The sequence below is a fragment of the Pelophylax lessonae genome, assembly GCF_965119305.1.
Source record: "Pelophylax lessonae genome assembly, chromosome: 11".
Lineage (NCBI taxonomy): Eukaryota > Metazoa > Chordata > Amphibia > Anura > Ranidae > Pelophylax > Pelophylax lessonae.
Window position 1 is genome coordinate 55,248,123 of NC_138778.1, and position 23,483 is coordinate 55,271,605.

The 23,483-nt window shown below is 46.5% G+C and overlaps 2 protein-coding genes across 2 annotated transcripts in view; one reads left to right on the forward strand and one right to left on the reverse strand.

The window, feature by feature from the left end:
* The window catches only part of ZNFX1 (zinc finger NFX1-type containing 1), a 67,006-nt gene that overhangs the window by 31,887 nt on the left and 11,636 nt on the right, over nucleotides 1-23,483 (reverse strand). Inside the window, exons 3-5 of the mRNA XM_082271433.1 lie at nucleotides 12,138-14,066; nucleotides 8,996-9,127; nucleotides 3,603-3,745 (exon numbers count right to left, since the gene is read on the reverse strand). Of these exons, the coding sequence (XP_082127559.1) occupies nucleotides 3,603-3,745; nucleotides 8,996-9,127; nucleotides 12,138-14,066 (2,204 nt within the window). The remainder of the gene's footprint in view (nucleotides 1-3,602; nucleotides 3,746-8,995; nucleotides 9,128-12,137; nucleotides 14,067-23,483) is intronic.
* Nucleotides 18,439-19,290, forward strand: LOC309566882 (uncharacterized protein; the record flags this gene model as incomplete). The annotated part of the gene is made up of 1 exon (XM_082272228.1): nucleotides 18,439-19,290. The coding sequence occupies exon 1, from the start codon at nucleotides 18,511-18,513 to the stop codon at nucleotides 19,288-19,290; it is 780 nt and encodes a 259-aa protein (XP_082128354.1). The 5' UTR covers nucleotides 18,439-18,510.

Below are 23,483 nucleotides of genomic sequence, written 5' to 3' on the forward strand. Positions count from 1 at the left end.
ATCCCAGTCTTAGTCCGTAGGGTTCAATATTGAGCTGGCCCACCCTTTGCAGCTATAACAGCTTCAACTCTTCTGGGAAGGGTGTCCACAAGGTTTAGGAGTGTGTCTATGGGAATGTTTGACCATGTTTCCAGAAGCGCATTTGTGAGGTCAGGCACTGGTGTTGGACGAGGAGGCCTGGCTCGCAGTCTCCGCTCTAATTCATCCCAAAGGTGTTCTATTGGGTTGAGGTCAGGACTCTGTGCAGGCCAGTCAAGTTCCTCCACCCCAAACTCGCTCATCTATTTATTTATGGACCTTGCTTTATGCACAGGTCCAAATCATTTGGTGGAGGGGGAATTATGGTGTGGGGTTGTTTTTCAGGGGCTGGGCTTGGCCCCTTAGTTCCAGTGAAGGGAACTCTTAAGGCGTCAGCATACCAAGACATTTTGGACAATTTCATGGTCCCAACTTTGTGGGTACAGTTTGGGGATGGTCCCTTCCTGTTCCAACATGACTGCGCACCAGTGAAAACCATCACATTTTGTTGCTTTACAACAAAGGATCACTTCCCTCCTGAAAATTACTTTTAAATCCAAATCAGGTGTAGCTAATCACCTTCTCAATGACACACAATGCCATTTGACTTACAAACTGTGATCAGCTGTAGTAACTTTGATTAGATCAACATGAAAAGAGCTTTCCTAGAGCATTTCAGTCCCTGGTAGTGCCAACAAAGCAAACAATCAACTATGGGTGGTAAGGCACTGTGAAAAGTGGTGGACAGGCACAAGTCAGGAGATTGATACAAAAAAAAATTCAAAGGCTTTATCAATGTCTAGAAGCACAGTGAAGTCTATTAAGACATGAAAGGTATTTGGTACAACACAGACCCTCCCAGGATCAGGACTCCACTCCAAACTGGATGAAGAGCCAGGAGGAAACTGGTCAAAGAGGCTACCAAGAGGTCTACAGCAACTCTGAAGCAGTTGCAGGAATTTATGGCAAAGAGTGGTGACTGTGTGAGAACAATATCACAAATTCTCCACAAATGTGGCTTGTATTGGAGGGTTGCAAGGAAAAAAAAAACACTCATCAAGAAAGTTGAGTCACGACACAATATGTCTGGCGGAAATCCAGTACAGCTCACCATCCAAATAATACCATTCCTACAGTGAAGTATGGAGGTGGTAATATCCTGTTGTGGGGATGTTTCCCTGCAGAAGGGACTGGAGCACTTGTCAGGGTAGAAGGAAAAATGAATGGTGAAAAATACTATCAAATTCTTGAGGAAAATCTGCTGCCCTCTGCCAGAAAGTGGTCAATGGGAAGAAGGTTTACCTTCCAACATGACAATGACCCAAAGCACACAGCAAAAAATGACCACACAGTGGTCGAAGGAGAAAAAGGTGAATGTCCTTACATGGCCTAGTCATGGCCCAGACTTAAACCTCATTGAAAATCTGTGAAATGACGTGAAGACTGCAGTCCACAAACGGTCACCATCAAATTGAACTGAACCTGAGCAGTTCTGCAAAGAAGAGTGGGCAAATATTGCAAAGTCTAGATGTGCAAAGTCAGTAGAGACATATCCCAACAAAGGCTGTAATTAAAGCAAAATGTGGTTCAATAAAATGGTGACACAAGGGGGTGATCCTTTTACCAACTCAGTGATTCTGTTTTTGAATTGTTTTACTTTTTTTCTCATATGTTGTTGTTATACCTTTCACTTGGATGTTATAAGTTGCACTGAGTAAATAAAGCTGAATAAAACAAAAACTGTGTCTGTCTTAATTGTAGGCTGCAAAGCAACAACATGTGATTTTAAAGGGGGGGGGGTCGTTCTTTTCTATAGTGAAAAAACTATCAGCGCAAGACTAAGTGAAATTCAAATGTGTATAAAATGTGCTAGAATAAATCAATATATAAATCCGGCTGCATACACAAATTGTGTCCACACCTCACAACAAAAACATAAAAATCAGAAAACGTGCTGCGCCAGAAGTGCACAAAAATAATTAGTGATTACATGAATCAACAAGTGTTATCAACAAAATATGGTGTCCATCATATGTGCTCTGATGAAACATAAATGTTCATATAAAGTGTTCCAAAGTAATGATTAGTATATCCAAGTGATGACAGGACAGCCTCAATCCCTTGTGAATCAAGCAGGAACCACCAGTGTGTGAACTCCCTCCACCAGTAAGATTGGCCTCTCACCTTGATACCAGACCCAAACGGGCCAGCATGAGCATATCAGGGGATAAACAGACTATCACAGGTAACCTCTCCAGCCTTCACCTCCGGGGGTCGCCAGGACATAAAATAAAGATAAAGCAAAGATCTAGTGCTCTCTGAATGTAAATAATGAGCTTTTATTGAGCATAAAGGGGTAACTCACATTTGTTGGGCACTCAGCCGTGCCTGCTATTATGGCATTCAGTGTTGGAGAGTAGCACCCGAGCGATCGGCGTCAGGCACGCAGGCTCCGCCTCCCTATACGCGTTACGCCTGGAGCGTGGGCTCCGTTTGTGACCCCTACCGAAGAAGCCAAACGGAGCCCACGCTCCAGGCGTAACGCGTATAGGGAGGCGGAGCCTGCGTGCCTGACGCCGATCGCTCGGGTGCTACTCTCCAACACTGAATGCCATAATAGCAGGCACGGCTGAGTGCCCAACAAATGTGAGTTACCCCTTTATGCTCAATAAAAGCTCATTATTTACATTCAGAGAGCACTAGATCTTTGCTTTATCTTTATTTTATGTCCTGGCGACCCCCGGAGGTGAAGGCTGGAGAGGTTACCTGTGATAGTCTGTTTATCCCCTGATATGCTCATGCTGGCCCGTTTGGGTCTGGTATCAAGGTGAGAGGCCAATCTTACTGGTGGAGGGAGTTCACACACTGGTGGTTCCTGCTTGATTCACAAGGGATTGAGGCTGTCCTGTCATCACCTGGATATACTAATCATTACTTTGGAACACTTTATATGAACATTTATGTTTCATCAGAGCACATATGATGGACACCATATTTTGTTGATAACACTTGTTGATTCACTAATTATTTTTGTGCACTTCTGGCGCAGCACGTTTTCTCGTTCTTTTCTATACCCACTGTATCTCTGGGGTACATTTATAAAGCATTGACAATCTGTAATGGTGTATCTTCTTGGTGCTGGTGTTCCACATTATTAATTTACCCACAGTGAATGTTTAGTTAATGTCACATTCACTGCTTTTTAAATATACTCCTAAATGTCAGTAGACACTTTATTTGTAAAAATGTAGAATATTAACTGACCCAGTGTTTATGTGTGTGAATGGATATACAATATATATGCATCTGTAGATGATGGGCACATACTATCTCTGGGAGTTTTTTGGCCAGGCTTCAGGAGGTATAGCCTATAATATAGCAAGGGCATTTTTCAACATTAGTCAAAGCTGCATGGCTGGTTTTAATGGACAGATGCTCATTACCTGCATAGCATAGGCAGTTTTAGCCATTTTTGGTAAAGGGGAAGCAAACCTTTATTGTATCTCAGCAGTTGCTATGTAGAAGAGTATACTGAGTGCTAGGTAACAAGATATAGAATATGATGCATTGGTATGAATACTCACTTCTCCACATGCCCTGCGTATGTGGACTGGGCAGTCTTTGCGAACACCTTGTCTCAGTTCTCTGACATTAAACTGCTTTAAAACTTCACTGCTGCTGCGCCCTCCAACACGTACAATACCCTTCTCCAAGAACCGGTGAATCCCTGAAACAACATTAGTAGAATAAGCCTTTAGGAGAATGCCTTTGGTACATGAACAAAACAGAACCGGACGTTTTGAGCTACTTAGCAGGAGGCATTTATAATACTCCTGATCTGTTGGAATAGTGAAGCCTCAACCCTTAGGCTCCTTTCACACAATCCGACCAATCAGGTCTGCCTGTCCGTTTTTCAGGCGGACCTGATCAGGCCACCCATTCTTCTCTATGGAGACGCGGATGTCAGTGGAGATGTGTCCGCTGACACCCATTTGTCATCCGATCCGACAAGATCCACTTAAAACAGACGGATGGCGATGCGTTTGCGGGTCGGATCAGATGGGATCGGATGAAATTACATGCTGTCCGATTTAATCCGATCTCCCCATAGAGGAGAGCGGGACTCTAACAGGTCCGTCTTTGCACAGTGAGCGGAGACAGACCTGTCATCTGCCTGCTCAGTGGGGATCATCAGCTAAATCCCCGCTGAGCTAGCAGAGTCCGCCGAGCGGATCCGCCCTGTGTGAAAGTGACCTTAGGGAAAGCTGTTTAGTCTGTTATTTATTTGTATACTTCTTTACCACATTAGAAGTGTCAGGCTGTATGGTTTCCAAGGAGTCTTATCTCCCTCTCAGTGCTAGTCTCAGCTAAGTGCTAATACTATAAAACTGTCAAACAACCAACATGCTCAAGTATACATTAAAGAACACTAAGCCCTAGTTATAATTGAATGCGGCTTTTAAATCGTGTGACTTCATCTGTAATCGCACGATTTCAAAGCCGCATTTCAGTGTGATTTGAAAGACATCTGTGTGGCTTCATGCACAGATGTCTATTAAAGTCGCACCCCGAAAATCGGCAGTAGTAGTAGTAGTGCAGGAACTACTTTTGAAAATTGGTGCGGAGCTGCAAAGTCGCGGCGCCGCACCGATTGGAATGGTGCCATTGCCGGCAATAGGCTGCGACTTGTCGCATGACAAATCACTTCAATGTGAATGATGGGTTAAGGCTGTTTCTGTTTTCAGCACTGATATCAGGCAGGTGATAGAAAACCATCTGTGGACACTCAGATAACGCTTCTGCTCTGAAAGGGAGAGAATATGTGTGAATGACAGGACACCCAGCTATCTGAGAAACGCCTGCACTATTAAAAAAGGTTCAAGTGGAACTACTGTATATCTGCTATGCTTACCTGTGCTCCAGCTACAGCATGTATGTCAAACACAAGGCCCGCGGGCCGAATGTGGCCCTCCAGGCCTTGTCATGTGGCCCTCGCACCCATTTTTTCAGCCAGGACATGGTCAGAACTCCATTCTGCCACCTCCGTCTCTCACCCTCTGCTCCCACTTCCCGCTGTCACTTGTAAATACAGAAGCCTGTATACAGCTTATGTAAATGTGAAAAATTACATATACAATCAAAAAATGATAACATCAACCTTCACACCATCAACCTTCACACCTAGCGCCAAAATCTCCTAATGATGTCAAAATACCCCAGATGATGTCTAAGCAGACGAAACGCGTTTGGTTGACTTCTGTCCATGCTACTACCTGTTGATGCTATTTACTGATCTGGATTTAAGTGCTTTTTATCTACCTTACTAATCTCCATCATTCTGAAGATCTCCAATGTCTGTGATAAGGTGCTCCACCTACAGAAGACTGCACAGGAGGGCAATACAAGGCTGGATACAGCACTAAGGATTGGAGGAGGAGACAAGTTATCAAAAATTCCACTCCAGATCCCAGGCTGACCATTATTTGGATTACTCTGTCTGAGGCTGCTCATAAACATATAGAAGCATTAACCTGATGTTGGAGGTGGAGAAGTAACATCTAAGGTTTATATTCAAAGCCCTTATACATCACCTTCTGGTGAGTCTGTATGCTGAAGGGGAGAGGAAAATCACGAGGTGTGGTGGATGGATCACTTACTAGAATATCTATTAACTATTATTAACTATTATAATGGAGTCACTTACATTTACGTGGTGGACTATTTTATTTTTGAATTTTCATGTTACAGAGTATTTTAGCGCTACTAGTGTGGTGGCAGACTGTGGACTTTTTTATGGACTACATTTTTTCACTACATGTTGTTATATGTATACAGCTTAGCCCCCAGATCTAACAGATTCCTGGACGCACTCACAGTAGAGCACAGCTGGAATAGATCTCCAGAATCTAAAAGAAAGAATGATCTCCCCGTAAATACACAGGTAGTAGAACCGCTTACACAGGAAGGTACTGAAGCCAGGCTAGGTAGGTGAAAGAGATGCAAGGAAGCTTCATGGTGGGGTTGGGGTTACAGACTCAGTGCATCCCTAAACCCTGCACTCTGTAGACAGCACACCCCTGACCACTGCACTCTGTAAGTAATGCCCTCCTGAACCCTGCACTCTGTACGTAGCGCACTCCTGAACCTTGTACTCTACATAGCATAGTCCTGAACCCTGCACTCTGTACGTAGCGCACTCCTGAACCTTGTACTCGTCATAGCATAGTCTTGAACTCTGCACTCTGTACGTAGCGCACTCCTGAACCTTGTACTCTGTACATAGCATAATCCTGAACTCTGTACGTAAAGCCCTCCTGAACTCTGCACATAATGCATTCCTGAACTCTGCACTCTGTACGTAATGCCCTCCTGAACTCTGCACTCTGCACAGCAGAAGTTCACCATAGAGGATACCAAGGACCAGGTGGTCCCCAGCAGTCTTTATGACTCTCAGAGGCCCCGGCCCGGTGCTAGGACGTCACGTCTGGCCTTGCAGTTGAAAATAGTGCCATGTACTCGGCTCGAAAGCCGAGATCGTTTTTTTTTTTTATCTCAGGCTTTCCAGCCTGGGAGGAGAGATGTGAGGTCTTACTGACCACAGAGCTCTCCATAAAGAGGACCTGTCATGCACGATTCCTGTTACAAGGGATGTTTACATTCCTTGTAATAGAAATAAAAGTGATTGGGAAAAAAACAAATGTAAAAAAAGGTAAAGTGTAAAAATAAAAATAAACAAATAAACAATAAAAAAACAAATAATTAACCACTTTAGCCCCAGCCCTATTTCGGACACTTTTTGTTCACAAGTTAAAACCAGTATTTTTTCCTAGAAAACTACTTAGAACCCCCAAACATTATATATATTTTTTTAGCAAAGACTCTGGAGAATAAAATGTCGGTCATTGCAAAATTTTTTGTCACGCGGTATTTGCGCAGCGGTCTTTAAAACGCCATTTTTTTGGAAAAAATTTGAAAAATCACATTTCACTGCATTTAAAAAATACTAAACAGTAAAGTTAGCCCATTTTTTTTGTATATTGTGAAAGATGATGTCACGCCGAGTAAATAGATACCAAACATGTTACGGTTTAAAATTGCGCCCCCCCGTGGGATGGCGACAAACTACGGTCAATAGAGATCTCAATCTGCGACGCTTTAAATTTATTTAACGGTTACCAGTTTAGAGTTAGAGTGTAGCTCTTTTTTTTTAATTATTGCCCACGCTCTGGCGATCGCGGCGATACCTCACATGTGTGGTTTGAACAGCGATTTCATTTGCGGCTCGACTTGCGTATACGTTTTTTTTTGTGCGCGAGCTAACGGTGACGGGGACGGCTAAATTTTTTTTTTTTTTTTTTTCCTATTTATTTTTTCTTTTTTTTTAAACTTTATTACAGGTTTTTAAAAAAAAAAAAATCTGATCACTTTTATTGCTGTCACAAGCAATGTAAACATCCCTGGTGACAGCAATATGTCGTGACAGGTACACTTTATGGAGGGATCGAGGGTCTAAAAGACCCTAGACCCCTCCACTACACTTCCCTGTATGCAAAACGCCGAAAACGGCATTTTTGCATACAGCCGTTTTTCAAATCTGCCGCCTTTTGCAGCACAGTAACCCGGAAGTGACGTCATGGACGCCGCCTCCGGGTTACGTAATCGGAGACCCCATCGATGCCGTTTCCGGCATTCATCGGGACTCCATCCAGCCGGCGGACGTGCCGGCTGGGTGCTCGGGGCTCCCGGTGGGACGGTAGCCCCGAGCAAAGCCGCGGAAGGCGGCGGGAGGGGGGGGACGTCCCCTCCCGCCCCCCCGGGTAACGATCGAGCGGCTCCCGAGCCGCATCGATCGTTACCGACGGAAAGCCGACCGTCGGCTTCAAACAACGGTACCGGGATGATGCCTCTAGCTAGAGGCATCATCCCGGCATAACCACTCAAAGTCAGCCGACGTAGAGGTTACGTGACTGGTAGTAAAGTGGTTAAAGTGCCCCCGTCCCATACTTATGTCGCGCCCACATATGTACACTGTTTAATCCACACATGTGAGGTATCGGCGCAAATGTTACAGCAGGAGCAACAATTCTATCCCAAGATCTGTAACTCTAAACAGGTAACCTGTAAATTTTTTGTAAGCATTGCCTATGGAGATTTTTAAGTACCGAAGTTTGGCGCCATTCCACGAGAATGCGTAATTTAAAAGCATGACATGTTAGGTATCTATTTACTCGGCGTAACATCATCTTTTTATACAAAAAAATTGGGCTAACTTTATTGTTTTTTTTTTTTTTTTTTTTAATTAATTTTCCAAACAAACGCGTTTAAAAAATTGCTGCACACAACAAAAAAGGTAATTTTATTCCCTAGGGTCTCTGCTAAAAAAACACATATAATGTTTGCAAGGGTCTGAGTAATTTATTAGCAGAAAAATTATGATTTTTACATGTAGGAGCAGAGTGCCAGAATTGGCCCGGTATGGAAGTGGTTAAAAAAGTTTGTAAAAAAGCAGCAAAAAAGCTTAAAAAAAAAAAACTGCCAGTAAATCAATACGCTGAGGTGTGAATGGAGCCTTAGGCCTCATGCACACTGTTGCTGTTAAAGTCACGTTTTTGAGTTTAAAGATGAGATTTTTGAGTTTTTTTAGATTATTAAATCTGCTAAATTCTTCTAATCTCGCCTAAAGCGGTTTGAAAAAAAATGCAGCTTAGGTGAGTTTAGAACGCTGATTTTCTCCTGTCAGGAGAAACAGCGTTTACAAGAAACCAGTGTGCACAAGGTCTAAAGATCAAAATTCTTCTGAATTTCCAGTCCTGACTGCTTCTTTTTAAAGCCAAAACTGTTGGTAACAGCTGGAGAGGAGGGACAGATGGGATCGTTGTACATATTTTTATATATTTATTGACATTAAAAAAAAAATAGATGAATTATGTATAGTAGACATTTCATTTACGTACACTTTAATGGTCAACATACATACCTTCCAGAAACTGATCTAATGCGTGATTAGTGTAGCAAACCACAAGAATTGGATAGGGGCGTCCATTTATTTGCCATACATCAGTGTTAGTGAGCAGAGCTTCAGCAATCTTCAGTCCGATGTAGGTCTTACCTAGGAGCAAAGGAGGAAATAAAAGATCACTGCAGACCAGTATTAGATTTGTCGAATAAAATATTTTCATAGATTAAATTAACACAGGTGATCAATTACCACCAAAAGAACGTTCTATTTGTGGGGAAAAAAAGGACATCAATTTTATTTGGGTACAGCTTTGCAATTGTCTGTTAAAGTAACGCAGTGCCGAATCGCAAAAAAAGTCCTGGTCATTAAGGGGGCAAATCCTTCCGGTCCAGAAGTGATTACATGTTCTTAGCCATGCCATCTGCCTAAGAAATGGTTATATGAACGAAAGATGAATCCTCTGTGGACATTAGATTGTGGTCAAATAGGAGGGTACGTTCCCGAATGCCAAAAATTTCTTGTTGATGAAGGATCATCATTCCATTAACATGTACACTTGAATTGGTTGAACATGAGTGTCTGTGCCTATGCCTATGTCTGTGCCTATGTATGTAGGTTTGGGGGGGGGGGGGGGGGGATAAAACAGCAAAAATACACCCTGGAGGGAAACCGTAGCAATCAGGGCAATTTAACCTGGTCAGACATTGTAATATATACTGATCCAAGGGTAACTGGAACAATTCCTAGTCATATGTAGATCGATTTCATCATTGGTAGAAGGTCAAATGTGTGCCTTGAATTTTTAATAAGCATTTCTTTATGCTGTCTGTAGAGTTTTTTGTAATTGCTAGCAGAGCTTTTACCTGTAGATATTTGCAGATTCAATGTCCTGTTGTAAATGTTCACTTATTTGCAGTCTGTAGGGGGGATTTCCCCTGATAGGAGGTGATGGGAAATCTCTCCAGTGGGAACAAAGACTACAGCAAATTACTTTTATTATAATAAAATTGAGGTTTGGAACTTCTCTCAGGTTATTATTACTTGGTGTCTTCCTGTCCCAGTAACAACCTCTGCCCTAATTTCTTCTACTTGTGTCACAGAAACAGGAAGTGAAAAAATCTCCTCCCTATGAGGTCAGACAGAAAAAGTCGATATTGCCAATATTTCGGGAAAGTGCATGTACAGGAGTGATGCCTGCAGCTAGAGGCTTCACCCCGGTACCGGCGTCCATAGCGATGGTCAGCTGTCTTGTAATGACAACCGATGCGGCTGGGAACCTGCTCAGCTGTCATTACAAGGAGAGGGAGGGGACGCCCCCTCCCGCCGCCTTCCGCTGCTTGCCCGGGTCTCCCGTCCCACCGGGCAACCAGCCTGCATGGCCGCCGAAGACCTGATCAAAGCCACATTCGGCTCTGATCGGGTCTCCATGCAAAAACCCGGAAGTGATGTCATGAGTGACATCACTTTCTGGTACTGTCTGGTGCCAGATTAAAAAAAATGACAGCATTTAAAACAGCCAAACTTGGCGTTTTGAATGCTTTTTAAGTGCAGAGGAGGGTTTGGGGTCTTTTAGACCCCCAGATCCCTCCACAAAAGTACCTGTCAAAAAAAAAAAATTTTAATGTACAAAAAATATCGGCCAACACCGATATGCATTGGCCAAAATATCGGTATCGCCAACGAAAAACCGATATCGGTCAATCACTAATTTAAACCCTTTTCAGGGTTTTCTTTGTCACCCTGTGTCCCATTGAGATTTCCCTTCACTTCCTGTTCCATAGCCAAAACATAAAGTGGGACGAAAGCCCTGCAAAGCAAGGAAATCCCTGGTTGTCACCAGAACTACAGTAATGTCCCCATTGGAAGATTCCCCCCTCTGTTACTGTTCTCGGGATGACAGAAAATTTGGGGTTTTTACTTTTACATTCACTTTTGATGATAATAGTAAACATGGCAAAAAGCATGAATTTCTCTAATGGGGGCACAGACAGAAATACAATTCTGACATTGGGTTAAATCCCTCACCACTCTAACCAAAGCTAAAGTTAAAAAAAAAAAAAAAGGTTTTGACTTTTTTTCTCCCAAATATTTTTTAAGGAGTTTTAGACTTTTACAAAAAAACATGTATAAAAAGGAGTCAACAAATCATAGAGGGCATCCGTCAGCTGTATTTCATGTGAACAATGCACAAATATGCATTACACAACAGTCAAGACAAGTATAGCAAAGAAAAATGACTGCTTCAAAATATCAGGAGAAAGAATGCGGAAGACCTCAGCAGGTCTCCAATTTGCCTTTAGTTATACTTTGGTTGTTCTCTTAGCATCACTGCTCACCCTGATTTCCTGCTCCCCCTCCCAGAGCTGCTGCTCTGTGTTTTGCATCAGGGAATAGAAAACTGGAATGCTCCTGAGCCACTAAGAGCGAAAGAGCAGACTGAGCTGAGCTACTGAAAAAAATGACATTCAGCGACCAGTGCTTCTGCTGTGAATTTCGAGTATGAATTACTTCATAGTGCCTGCAACTACAGATGTAATTGAGGGCTTGTTGAATCATTTATGGCCTGCTAAGAATATAGAAATATCTGAAAGCACATTGAATGGCTACAGGTTCACTTTAAAGTGTATGCAAAACTCTTTTTTTAGCTTTAGATTATTTGCATTTGTTGAGAGAATGCAGGGCATTCTCTGAATAGTGCCTTTGTTGAGCTGCAGTCCTTAAGTGTTCACAATGCAGCAGGGCAGCCACTCGGCACAGGACCTATAAGCTAGTGGAAATCACTAGAGTAGTGGTGTGTGCTACAGTGATTTCAAGCTGATCCCACAGGTACAGTATTATGCATAGATACACTGGTCCAAGCTGGACCAATGTAACTTTGTAAAAAATGCCATACCTGGATTTCTTCTTTCATTTTTTACTGTTTTCTTCTCTTTTAAAACAACAAGAAAAAAGTTATAGCTTAAGTCTTACTCTAGGAATCTCTAGCTTTGTAGTTAGTGAAGATGCTTCCAACCAAAATAATTGTGCCAATTGTGTATTAGGCTGTAAAGTCTGATTACTAGACCGCTTACAAAGCCAGTGAAACAAAAAAAGTAAAACTCAAATTAGATTTACAACAACCTATATTTTTGTAAGCCCTTTTTATGTTTCAGTATCTTACCGGTGCCTGGAGGTCCTTGAATAATGGCAAGCTCCTTAGTAAGTGCCAGCTGTACAGCCTCTATCTGAGACTCATCAAAGCCTAAGGACTCTTTGGAAGGCCATTCCAAGGGATTCAGGATATTGATTTTGTTCTTTAAAGCTGGGATAGCCTTTTGCTCCTTGCTCATCATACAGCTAAGATCATACTGGATACCCGCATTGAGATAACGTGGTGCTCCCACATCATTTTCACATGATACAATGTATTTCTGGAAAGGCACATCCTGGGCATTCATCTCTTTCAAGCCCTCCAATACATGCCGGTAAGCCTCAAAGTAGGCAGTAGTCTCCACCATAACAAAGGAATCATTTGGACGGGTTCTTGCCAGAAGCTCTCTACTCTGCTCACAGAACTGCAGTTGCACCTCACCTCGTTCCAACTCTTTGGCATCACGATTAGAAACTGTGGCAAAGAGGAAGGATCCAAAATTGTCCTGGGACAGGATAACTAGAGATCCATACAACAGTCGTTTGGAGTTCTGCCAGCGTACCATCTTTAAAGTTGTAACATCAAACTGGACTTTGTATATAATCCCTGATGATGTGCACATAGGAGTAACTATGCGTGTGTCGAAGTACATACGAATATCATCAAACCTAGTTTTACGAATGCTGCGATCATCATGTTGAAGGATCTCTTGGATCCCTTTCCTTAATGGCCGAACAAAGTCTTCCCTCAAGAGTCGAAAGTGGGTGTCCAAGTAAAGGTCTGTGTTTTCAAATTTGTATTTTAAATTATTTGGTCTAAGAAATGGATTTGCACCCAGATGAATTTCTTCAAAACTAGGGTACACACTCATTGTTCTGAAATCATCAACAGGAACCTCTGGTCCAATGACCATGTGTGTGTCCACTCGTAGTGTTCCTTCTCTTCTCCTGTCCTGGAGGTGCTGAATGAAATTTGATAGCCTTTCTAGAAACTGCACTATATGCTCTCCCACTACAATTCCATTAGCACGTAAACTATTAATTGAGTTAGGAATGAGAGCCACCAACATTGAAGTCTCTCGTATGGTACTGGCAGGAAAGATGCTGATAATTTCTTGCAGAAGACTTAGAATATTGTGAATGTTATCGGGATAGCGCTGCCTTTTCTCAGGCATATGTTCTGTCATCATTCCCACTATATAGTGTGGGAGGCACATACGAATATACTCAGATGATTTGACCAGCCCAAGGAGATGCTGAATGCTCTGCCTCTCCAGCCTAGCAGTGCAGGCCTTGCACAGAGCCCTACACAGCAATTCCACCCAATCTGGCCTCATGTCAGTGGCTGACAGCAATTCCCTTAGACCAGAATGGGCAGCTAAAGTGATTGCCACTTCTGAGGGTTCCCTTTCCAGCAGTTCTTCAAGAGCTTTGTATCCCAGACGTCGTACTTGTTGCCCCCTTCCATTCTCTCTGTCCCGGCGTTGCTCTTCCGGTTGTCTAGGATTTTCCCTTCCTTCCTGGTTTCTGTTTTCTCTTCTCCGGTTATAACCGTGTCCGTCTCCAGCTCTTTGTTCATTTCGGATTCCTGGTTCATGCCCTTGACGTCCTCCACCACCACGCTGTTCATTGTGTCCACCAGCGCCATGCTGTTCACCACCTCTTTGTCCTCTAGCACCGCGTTCATTTCGCCCACCTCCTTGCTGTTCATTTCGCCTTCCACCCCTGTGCTCCTGAGGTCCACCATCCCTTTGTTCATGCTGTCTCTCAGCCCCATGTTCATTCCTTCCACCAAGTCTTGGCTCACGGTGCCCTCCAACTTGCTGTGCATTTCTTCCTCTAGGCCTATACTCATGCTGTCCATTTTCTCCTATCTGTCTACCACCTTGATTTCTATGTAGCTGTTGATCTTGCATTGGGGCATTGTGGAGATCCCTTCCTGGCCTTGGTCCTGCCCTGTCTGGGAAAAAAAAGAAAGTGATAGAGTTTTTCCAATTAGGCATGTTAGATAGCTGATTTTTAAAAACTAGGTTGAAAAGAATCAAAATTATCACTTGAAACTGCAAAATATGTCAATGTGAGGGTTGGTTTCCATTCACACATAGGTGATTATCACAGCAAAATTCCTTTGCAATCACGTGCGAAGCTTGTCGTTAAAAAAGAAGCAGCTTCTTTTGGGTGACAGCGTCATGCGTTACGATTTTCTGCGACAATCACAGCAATGAGAAGTAATGGCATCGCAAACACGTCCTGTGTTTTTCCGCGATTTGGAATCGTGGGCAGAATCGTGGCTCTTGCGCCCACGATTCAAATCGCTTAGGTGTGAATAAAACCTTACACTTTAACCACTTGCTTACTGGGTACTTTCACCCCCTTCCTGCCCAGGCCATGACAATTGCGTGCTCATGCAACACTATACTCATATGACATTTGTAGCAATTTTTGAGACAGATACAGCTAAACAAACAAAAAAAAGAATGAAAATTTAGAAAAAAAAAAAAGTTTCTTAGTTTCGGTTATAAAATATTGTAAATAAGTAATTTTTCTTATCAGCGATCACAGAGAGCTCCCGATGCGCTCCCCGGGGGCCTTCAGGGAGGCAGGGTTGTGGGAGGACATCAATATACGCCCTCCTGGAAATGTGCGACTACGCTGTAGCTGTCGTTCAGCTATAGAGTGGTTGGCAAGAGGTTAAAAGAGAACTACAGGCAGTCCTAACAAAACAAATTCATAAAATTACAGATTCAAAAATAAATTAATTACAGGTATTTTAAAAGCATCTAGTGGCACAAGCCACATTTCTAACATCAGATTACTGTAATCCTATACACAGCATTGTTGACTGTATTACAGCAATGCTCACAGGAAACATACTAACAGGTGGAGAGAGTATAGTGATGGACACTCATCATTATGCTGTGTACAGTAAGTAGACTGGGGGTGTTTTCTACACTAAGCTATTAGGGCTGAAACAACTTATCGACATAGTTATAATCGATTATGAAAATTGTTGTCAACTAGTTTCATAATTAGTTAGTCACCCAAATAGTTGGCCTGCATACAGAAAGGGGGGAAGCCTGGAGATGGATGCACAGCAGTAAGCGGAAGGCTGGACATGACTGGGGTTTGCAGGGAAGGTTGCTACCCAGTGGGGGTTAACTTTTTTAAGGAAGAATTAAAGCAGGTGATTGGTTTTTGGGAAGGTGGGGCAGGGTGGGGCAAGGTGGGGTTAGCAGGGGCTAGTTTAGGGTGGGACCAGGGGTCCGGTCAGTTGGAGACCAGACAGCAATAGGAGAACTTCTGTACCCCCCCCTTGTCTATCGGTATGGCAGATTTGGACTCTATGCTGGCCCAGTTACGCAGTGCGGCCATGGCGAATGGTCCGCAATGGCTTCAGGCCAATATGGATGGCTTACTACAGGGGTCGGGGCAGGTACCAGCTTCGCCTGCCCCAACTTTATCACGGCCTAGGAGGTCAAGGCCTCCTGAGCTCCTCAGCCCAGAAACGACCCCTAGGGTCCGCCGTCGCTTAGGGAGCCCCCCTAGGGACCCTTCGACCTCGGCTGTCAGTGGGAAGCCTCCTACAGGTACAGCGGGGGTCGGGAGGAATCCTCGACACAGACGGGGCCCTGGCAAAGTGAGCGCAGCCCCCTCCAGCTCCATTGCCCCCTCACCTGCAGCTCTGGAACATCCGACTGGCTCCCCGGGTCCCTCCGGTGGCGGCGCGGTCCGGCGTGGGAGTGAAGTGCGGGGTCCGGGTGCGGGCCTACTTCCGGGTACGGCCGCGGCCTCTCGTGGAAGAAGTCGAGGCTCCAGGAGGGTCCCCTGCGTCCCATCGGTGGTTCCGGACCGGATCTCGGCGCCCGCCGCTGTCCCATTGCGGCGGGGCGTTCGGCGGGAAGAAGAGGAGGCGGGAATGAGTGGCGGTGCTCGGCCGGAGGCGCCCGTCTATGACGTCACGGGCATGCGACCTTCGGATGGAAGCCTGCTGAGGACAAGTGCTACAGCGTCGCAGGGCAGTGACGTCACCGCCCAGCGCCAGACCTACGGAGGCCGCTCTGTTCCCTGCAGAGTGGCAGCTCCCAGCGATGGCATCTTCAGCCTGTCCAGCTGCAGCGGTGGCTCTTCAGGGACTGGCCAGGTGTCCCACTCGGCGGAGGTGGAAGAGCGCTCTGAAGGGGAACTGTCGGCATCGGATGAAGAGGATGCTCTGGATGTCGGGTCGGCTCCTCATTCGGGACACGGACGGACGGCTGAGCGGAGGCTTTCACCGGGTCAGCCAGGTAAGTCAGTGTCCTTTGCCTCTCCTTCCCTTCTGTTTTCTGCTCCTTCTGTACCTGCCTCTCCTCCTGTCGGGTCTTCTGTGGTATTTTCCTCTGGTGTGTCTGCTCTGCCTGCTGTCCAGGCTCCCTCTACGCTGTCTGCACTGCTTAGTTCGTCTTCTCTCCCAGCAAGGGGGCCCTCTTCGCCTGTTATTGGCGCGGGGGTCCTAGGTAGTGGTGGGGGGACGCATGTTTCAGGGGGTCCGGGTGCACAGGCAGTCCCGGACGGCATAGGGGGAGTGTCTTTGCTGCATACTCTTTTGTCCGGGTTTAAGGATTTGTTGTCCAGGTGCGAGCCGGCTTTAGCGGCTGCACCCGCGGGGGCGCCGATACATGCGTGGGCTGCTGCAACAGGGGGGGTTACAGAATCAGTGGGGTCGGCAGCGGGATGTTCTTCTGTTTCACGGCCGCTGGCGGAATCCACTGGATCAAAAGAGGTGAGTTCGGTGACGCCGGTACCAGCTCCTTCGGTCCAGGTCACAGGTGGGTTGGCTGATGCAGTGGAGGTAAGTTCTGGGGTGCCGTCGTCTTCTCCTGGGGTGACGCCGGTGACAAAAGGGTCGGGTTCAGCAGATGGGGACAAGGAGATTGTGCGCATGGCGGATTCTGCGAAGTGCGAAGTTTATGTCTGCTTCGAGGGACCTCTGGGTGCTCATTTGAAAACGGAAGTGAGGGAAAAAATTTGGCGGGGTGAGTACGTTGAGATTTTTTCTCTGCTACCGTTGGAAAAATTCAACTTGGACAGGGTCAAGCCTGATGAATCTAAAAAGGAGGAGGAAGAAAAGCGCCGATATCGTTTGATTCCGCGCTCATTTACCAACTGGTTGCAGGCTTTCACAATTCTGGCCAGTGTAATAGGGGAAAAACATTCTGATCAGTGTTCCCCCCTATTTTGTTATTTGGATTCCATTGGGGAAGCTTATCGGGTCTACGGTGGTACGGCCTGGTTGCGATACGACGAACATTTTCGTCAACGCAAGGCCGTCAGACCATCTTTGCGCTGGGATCATAAGGACATCAGTCTTTGGATGCGCCTCATGACCCAGGCTAGATCTACCGGTCACCCCTTTCAGGGTGGGGTCGGGGGGGCGGCTTCCTCGCCTTCTCCGGCCGCAAAACGTAAAGGCTTATGTTGGCAGTTTAACGAGGCCACTTGCAAGTTTGGAACCTCCTGTCGCTTCAAGCACGAGTGTTCCAACTGCGGCGGAAATCACTCGTCGGCACGATGCTTTAAGCATGGGGGAGCAAAACATGCCGACGCTGGTAAGAGGGCGGACGCCGGTGAAAGTGGAAAGGTTGGCCAGGTTCCTAAGTAGGTACCCTGATCGGGAAGCTGCCGCTCTTTTGCTGGGGGGGTTTTCGCAAGGCTTTCGCATTCCTTGTTCTTTGTCGGTGGTTCCTCCTCCCGGGGGCAATTTGAGTTCCGCTAGGGCGCATTCGTCGGTGGTCTCGGCGAAGCTCCTGAAGGAAGTGAGGTTGGGCAGAATGGCGGGCCCTTTCTCATCTCCGCCTTTGCCGAATCTGGTACTCTCTCCTCTGGGTGTGGTTCCAAAAAAGGACCCTAATAAGTTTCGACTCATTCACCACCTGTCTTACCCCCCGGGGGGTTCGGTGAATGACGCTATAGCGGACGACTTATGCTCGGTTTCATACGTTTCGTTCGATAAAGCGGTGGCCTGGGTGCGTCGTTTTGGGCGGGGGGCCCTTATGGCGAAAACTGACATTGAAGCTGCGTTTAGGTTGTTGCCGGTGCACGCGGACAGCCTGCATCTTTTGGGTTGTGAATGGCAGGGTGGAATTTTCGTTGACCAATGTTTGCCTATGGGCTGCGCCATTTCTTGTTCGCTGTTTGAAACATTCAGTTCTTTTTTGGAATGGGTTGTTAGGGATGTTTCTGGGTTGTCTTCCATAATTCATTATTTAGACGATTTTCTGGTGATAGGTCCTCCGGGGGAGGTGATGTGTGCGACGCTCTTGGCTACGGTCCAACAGCTGTTTGATTATTTTGGAGTCCCATTAGCCCCTGACAAGACTGAGGGGCCGTGCACGGAACTGCGATTTCTGGGCATTGTCATTGATACGATGGCAATGGAATGCAGGCTTCCGGTTGACAAGCTAATGGACCTACGCAGAGTTATTGCAGGGTCCTTGGACACGCGAAAAATTCAGCTGCGTGCCCTGCAGTCTCTGCTGGGAAAATTGAATTTTGCCTGCCGCATCATGCCCATGGGGCGGGTGTTTTGCAGGAGGTTGGCGGCTGCCACGGCGGGAGTCAGGGCGCCGCATCATTACATTCGCCTATCTAAAGAGCATCGGGATGACTTGCGGGTTTGGGATTTGTTCTTGAGCTCCTTTAACGGCCGTTCGGTTTGGTTGGAAGCTCCGGTGTCGAACTTTGACCTGGAGCTGTTTACTGACGCGGCAGGCTCGGGGGGTTTTGCGGCCTATTTCCAGGGGCAATGGTGTGCGGGGGACTGGCCGGCCTCCTGGCGGAATTCTGGCTTCATTCGTAACTTGGTTCTGTTGGAATTATTTCCCATTGTGTTGGCCGTAGAGTTATGGGGTCAGGATTTCACAAATAAGAGGGTCCGTTTTCATTGCGATAACCTGGGGGTAGTTCAGTCCATCAACAGCATTACTGCTTCTTCTCCACCGGTTATTAGGTTGCTTCGCCACCTGGTGCTCAAATGTTTGCTCCTGAATTCTTTTTTCTATGCTGTGCATGTTCCGGGTGTTGACAATTCGGTGGCTGATGCTCTTTCTCGCTTCCAGTGGGACAGGTTTCGGAGGTTGGCACCGGATGCGGATCAGCAAGGCCTGATGTGTCCCGGGGAGCTGTGGAACATCGTCTCGCCGCAGTAATGGAATTGGTTCGGGCGTCGGTTTGTCCTTCCACTTGGACGGCCTACGAACGGGTGTGGGCGACGTGGCATCAGATGGTGAGTGAGGTGGGGGGTCTTTCTGGTGATCGGGAACGGTTGTTCCTGCTCTTATATTTTGTGAGCCTGAATTTTGAACAGCGTGTGTCTATTTCTACGTTACGCCGCAAAATGGCGGCCTTAGCCTTCTACTTTCAGTTGTGGGGGGTTGCTGATGTAACCAAACATTTCCTTGTTCAAAAGGCCTTGAAGGGTTATGCGAGGGGTACTCGTTCGATTGATTCCAGGCGCCCGATTTCCTTTGATGTGTTGTCCCGGTTGGTGGACTGCTTGCCGGGAGTGTGTTCTGCGGGCCAGGAGGTGGAACTCTTCAGGACGGCGTTTATCTTGGCGTTCTTTGGAGCTTTTCGGATTAGCGAATTGGTGAGTATTTCCAGGCGGGGGAATGGGGGATTGCAGTTGGGGGATGTTTGCTTGCATCCGGACAAGCTTCTAATCCGGATAAAAAGGTCAAAAACGGACCAGCTGGGCCGAGGGGCTTGTGTTGAGCTAGGGGTGGTTCCTGGGTCCTCGCTTTGCCCCGTGGCTGCGGTGCGGCATTGGTTACAGGTGCGCTCCGCTCAACAGGGTCCTCTGTTTTTACGGGCTGATGGCACGGCCCTCTCACGTTTCAATTTACGGCTGTCCTCCGGAAGTGCTTGGGGGCAGCCGGTTTTCAGGGGACGGATTTCTCCTCTCACTCTTTCCGCATTGGAGCCGCCACGGAAGCGGCTCGGTGGGGCCTTGGGGATCAGGCCCTTCGGAAAATTGGGCGTTGGGAGTCCAGGCGATTTCGCTCGTATGTCCGTCCGCATCTGTTGTGATGCGGCAGAGGGGATCTGTTCTGTTCTGGTCGGGGCCCAGGGGAGGTCATTTAGTGAATGTTCGTTACGTGTATGCTGGTGTTTTTTCTTTGTTTTTCTCTGTGGGTTTTTGTGTGTGTACTCAGGACGTATGTTGGTATGTACCCCTCCTTATGTTTTACAGGAGCCACGGAAGTCTTGGTCTGGATATTAGGACATTCTTATGTGGTCTGGGGTGCTCGGAGGGCAGCGGTTAGGCCAGAGGGGCGCCAATTGGGTTTCAGCAGGGAGGAGGTAAAGGTTAGATGGATTGGGGTCTCAGGCATGCTGTGGTCCCGTGTCCTCCCTGAAGTCCATCGTTGCGCCCGTCTTGAGCGGCCGCCCGACATACTTTTGTTGCATGCGGGCGGCAATGATCTGGGCCTCCGTTCCTCCAGGGAGCTGATTAGGGATGTCAAACTGGACTTCCTGAGGCTGCGGACGCTTTTTCCGCGGACTGTGGTGGTGTGGTCGGACATTGTCTCCCGCACTTCTTGGCGCCTGGCTCGTTCGGTGACTAGCCTGAACAAAGCCAGGATTAAGGTGAATAAGGCGGTGGCCAAGTTTGTTGTGCGTAACGGGGGACTGGCGGTCCGGCATCTTGAGCTGGAGCAGGACCCGGCCCTTTATCTTAGGGGTGACGGGGTTCATTTGAACGCGGTGGGCATCGACCTGTGGACTTTAGGTCTGCAGGAAGGTATTCAGAGGGCGCTGTGGGTTTGGAGGGCTACACGGCCATAAGGGGTCATGCCCGTGTGCTGTGGCTGGGGTTTTAGGGTCTTGGAGGGCTGTGACTACTTGGAAAGGGAATATGGAGGGGTAGGGCCCATCTTAGGTATGGGTGGACCTACCCCTGGCAACGTCAGTAGGCGGTATCAAGGGATCCCAATGGTTCATAGTCCTTGAGCTGGTGCAGTGGCGGCTGAGGGCCTGGAGGTCTATTGGGGTCAGGGATACAGCCAGGGGGGAAGTCAAGTTGCCTTCCAAGATCCTAAATGGTCATTCGCTTTTAAATTTTGGTATTGGATTGTTTTTGTTGAATAATGGTAATTCTTTGCTAGCTAGTGTTTTACTAGTTAGTTCTAATAAAGTTGGCTGCTATGGCCTTTTAAACCCAAAACAAATGATTGTAGTGTCCTTCTTTATTTAGACAAGTAAAAGAGGAGTCTGTTGGTAGGTTTGGGTTGTATGGGGCAAGGAGCAGCCGCAGCGTCGGCAATACCACAGTCAAGGGGGGAAGCCTGGAGATGGATGCACAGCAGTAAGCGGAAGGCTGGACATGACTGGGGTTTGCAGGGAAGGTTGCTACCCAGTGGGGGTTAACTTTTTTAAGGAAGAATTAAAGCAGGTGATTGGTTTTTGGGAAGGTGGGGCAGGGTGGGGCAAGGTGGGGTTAGCAGGGGCTAGTTTAGGGTGGGACCAGGGGTCCGGTCAGTTGGAGACCAGACAGCAATAGGAGAACTTCTCCCGCCCGCCCATCCCTTTGTCATTTCGGAGTGTGCAAAAAAAAAAAAAAAAGGGATATGGTTATACTCAGTTAAAAAAAAAAAAAAAAAAAGAGACTAAAAAAAAAAAAAAAAAAATTTTTTATCGAACAAACAGGTTTAGGAAACATAGCAAAAAAAAAAAAAAAAAAAAATAATAAACAAACTTAACTTACTTTTTACTGATGAGGGAATTTGTAATATTTTTTGGCTGCGTTTGTTGTATGATGAATGTTGCACGCATGCTGTGAATGTCAATTTGTGTCGGACTTTGCTGTTCATCTAGGTTTTAGCTGGGGCACGGTTCGTGTGTTTTTCTTTGTCATGGCAGTGGCTGGGGTTTTAGGGTCTTGGAGGGCTGTGACTACTTGGAAAGGGAATATGGAGGGGTAGGGCCCATCTTAGGTATGGGTGGACCTACCCCTGGCAACGTCAGTAGGCGGTATCAAGGGATCCCAATGGTTCATAGTCCTTGAGCTGGTGCAGTGGCGGCTGAGGGCCTGGAGGTCTATTGGGGTCAGGGATACAGCCAGGGGGGAAGTCAAGTTGCCTTCCAAGATCCTAAATGGTCTTTCGCTTTTAAATTTTGGTATTGGATTGTTTTTGTTGAATAATGGTAATTCTTTGCTAGCTAGTGTTTTACTAGTTAGTTCTAATAAAGTTGGCTGCTATGGCCTTTTAAACCCAAAACAAATGATTGTAGTGTCCTTCTTTCTTTAGACAAGTAAAAGGGGAGTCTGTTGGTAGGTTTGGGTTGTATGGGGCAAGGAGCAGCCGCAGCGTCGGCAATACCACAGTCATGCATTATTTGTTTACATATCAGGAAACACAGTGCAGCACACATACAGCTCAGTACACCGTTCACACGTCAGTATACACAGTGCAGCACACATACAGATCAGTACACCGTTCCATACATTTCAGTAAATGCCTGAGAGCTTGTAAATGTGAATGTGTGAGGAGCAATGCCTCATGGGACATGTAGTCCTAGGCAGGTGAAAGAAGTGAGTGATTCTAATCTAAAGGCACAAGTTTTTTTTACCTTGCTATAGGGACACTCTATACTATACTTTGCAGCTTGCTATAGGGGCACTCTATACTATACTTTGCAGCTTGTTATAGGGGCAGTCTAAAGGCAGGAGGAGCCACAGGCGCCGGTGGGGGTCCCCAGAGGAGGAGAATCAGGGCTGCTCTGTGCAAAACTATTTACACATAGCAGGCAAGTATGACATCTTTGTTGTTTAAAATGTTTACAACCACTTTAAGGCCCCTTTCACACCTGTCCGTTCCGTTTTCTGCTCAGCAGGAGATCCATCCACCGATTCCCACTGAGCAGGCGGATGACAGCTCTGTCTCCGCTCTGTGTGCGGAGACGGAGGTGCCAGATCCCCGCTGTCCTCTATGGGGGAATCGGCCAGACGAATGGAAAATAGGGTTTCCATCCGTCCGGAGATGTCTCCACTGACATCCGCTGGCCCATAGAGATGCATGGGGCATCAGTTCAGATCCGCCTGAAAAACTGATGGGGATCTGAACGGTCCGCATGTGTTTAAAGGGGCCTAAGGGCTCTGTGCAGGGAAGATAAACATTTGAACCCAGAAAAGCTGGAGGCTGATAGACTGGAGGTAATAAAAGGTATTACAATTACATTTAAAGTAAAAGTTTACCAATATTGTGCATTATATTTAAAATGAATTTTTCAAAAAAAAAAAAAAAAAAGTCCCAGCCTTTAGTACTACTTTAACCACTTACTGCAAATCGACGTAGCCCTACGTCACCTGCAATAAGTGGTTGTACCGGGGTGATGCCTG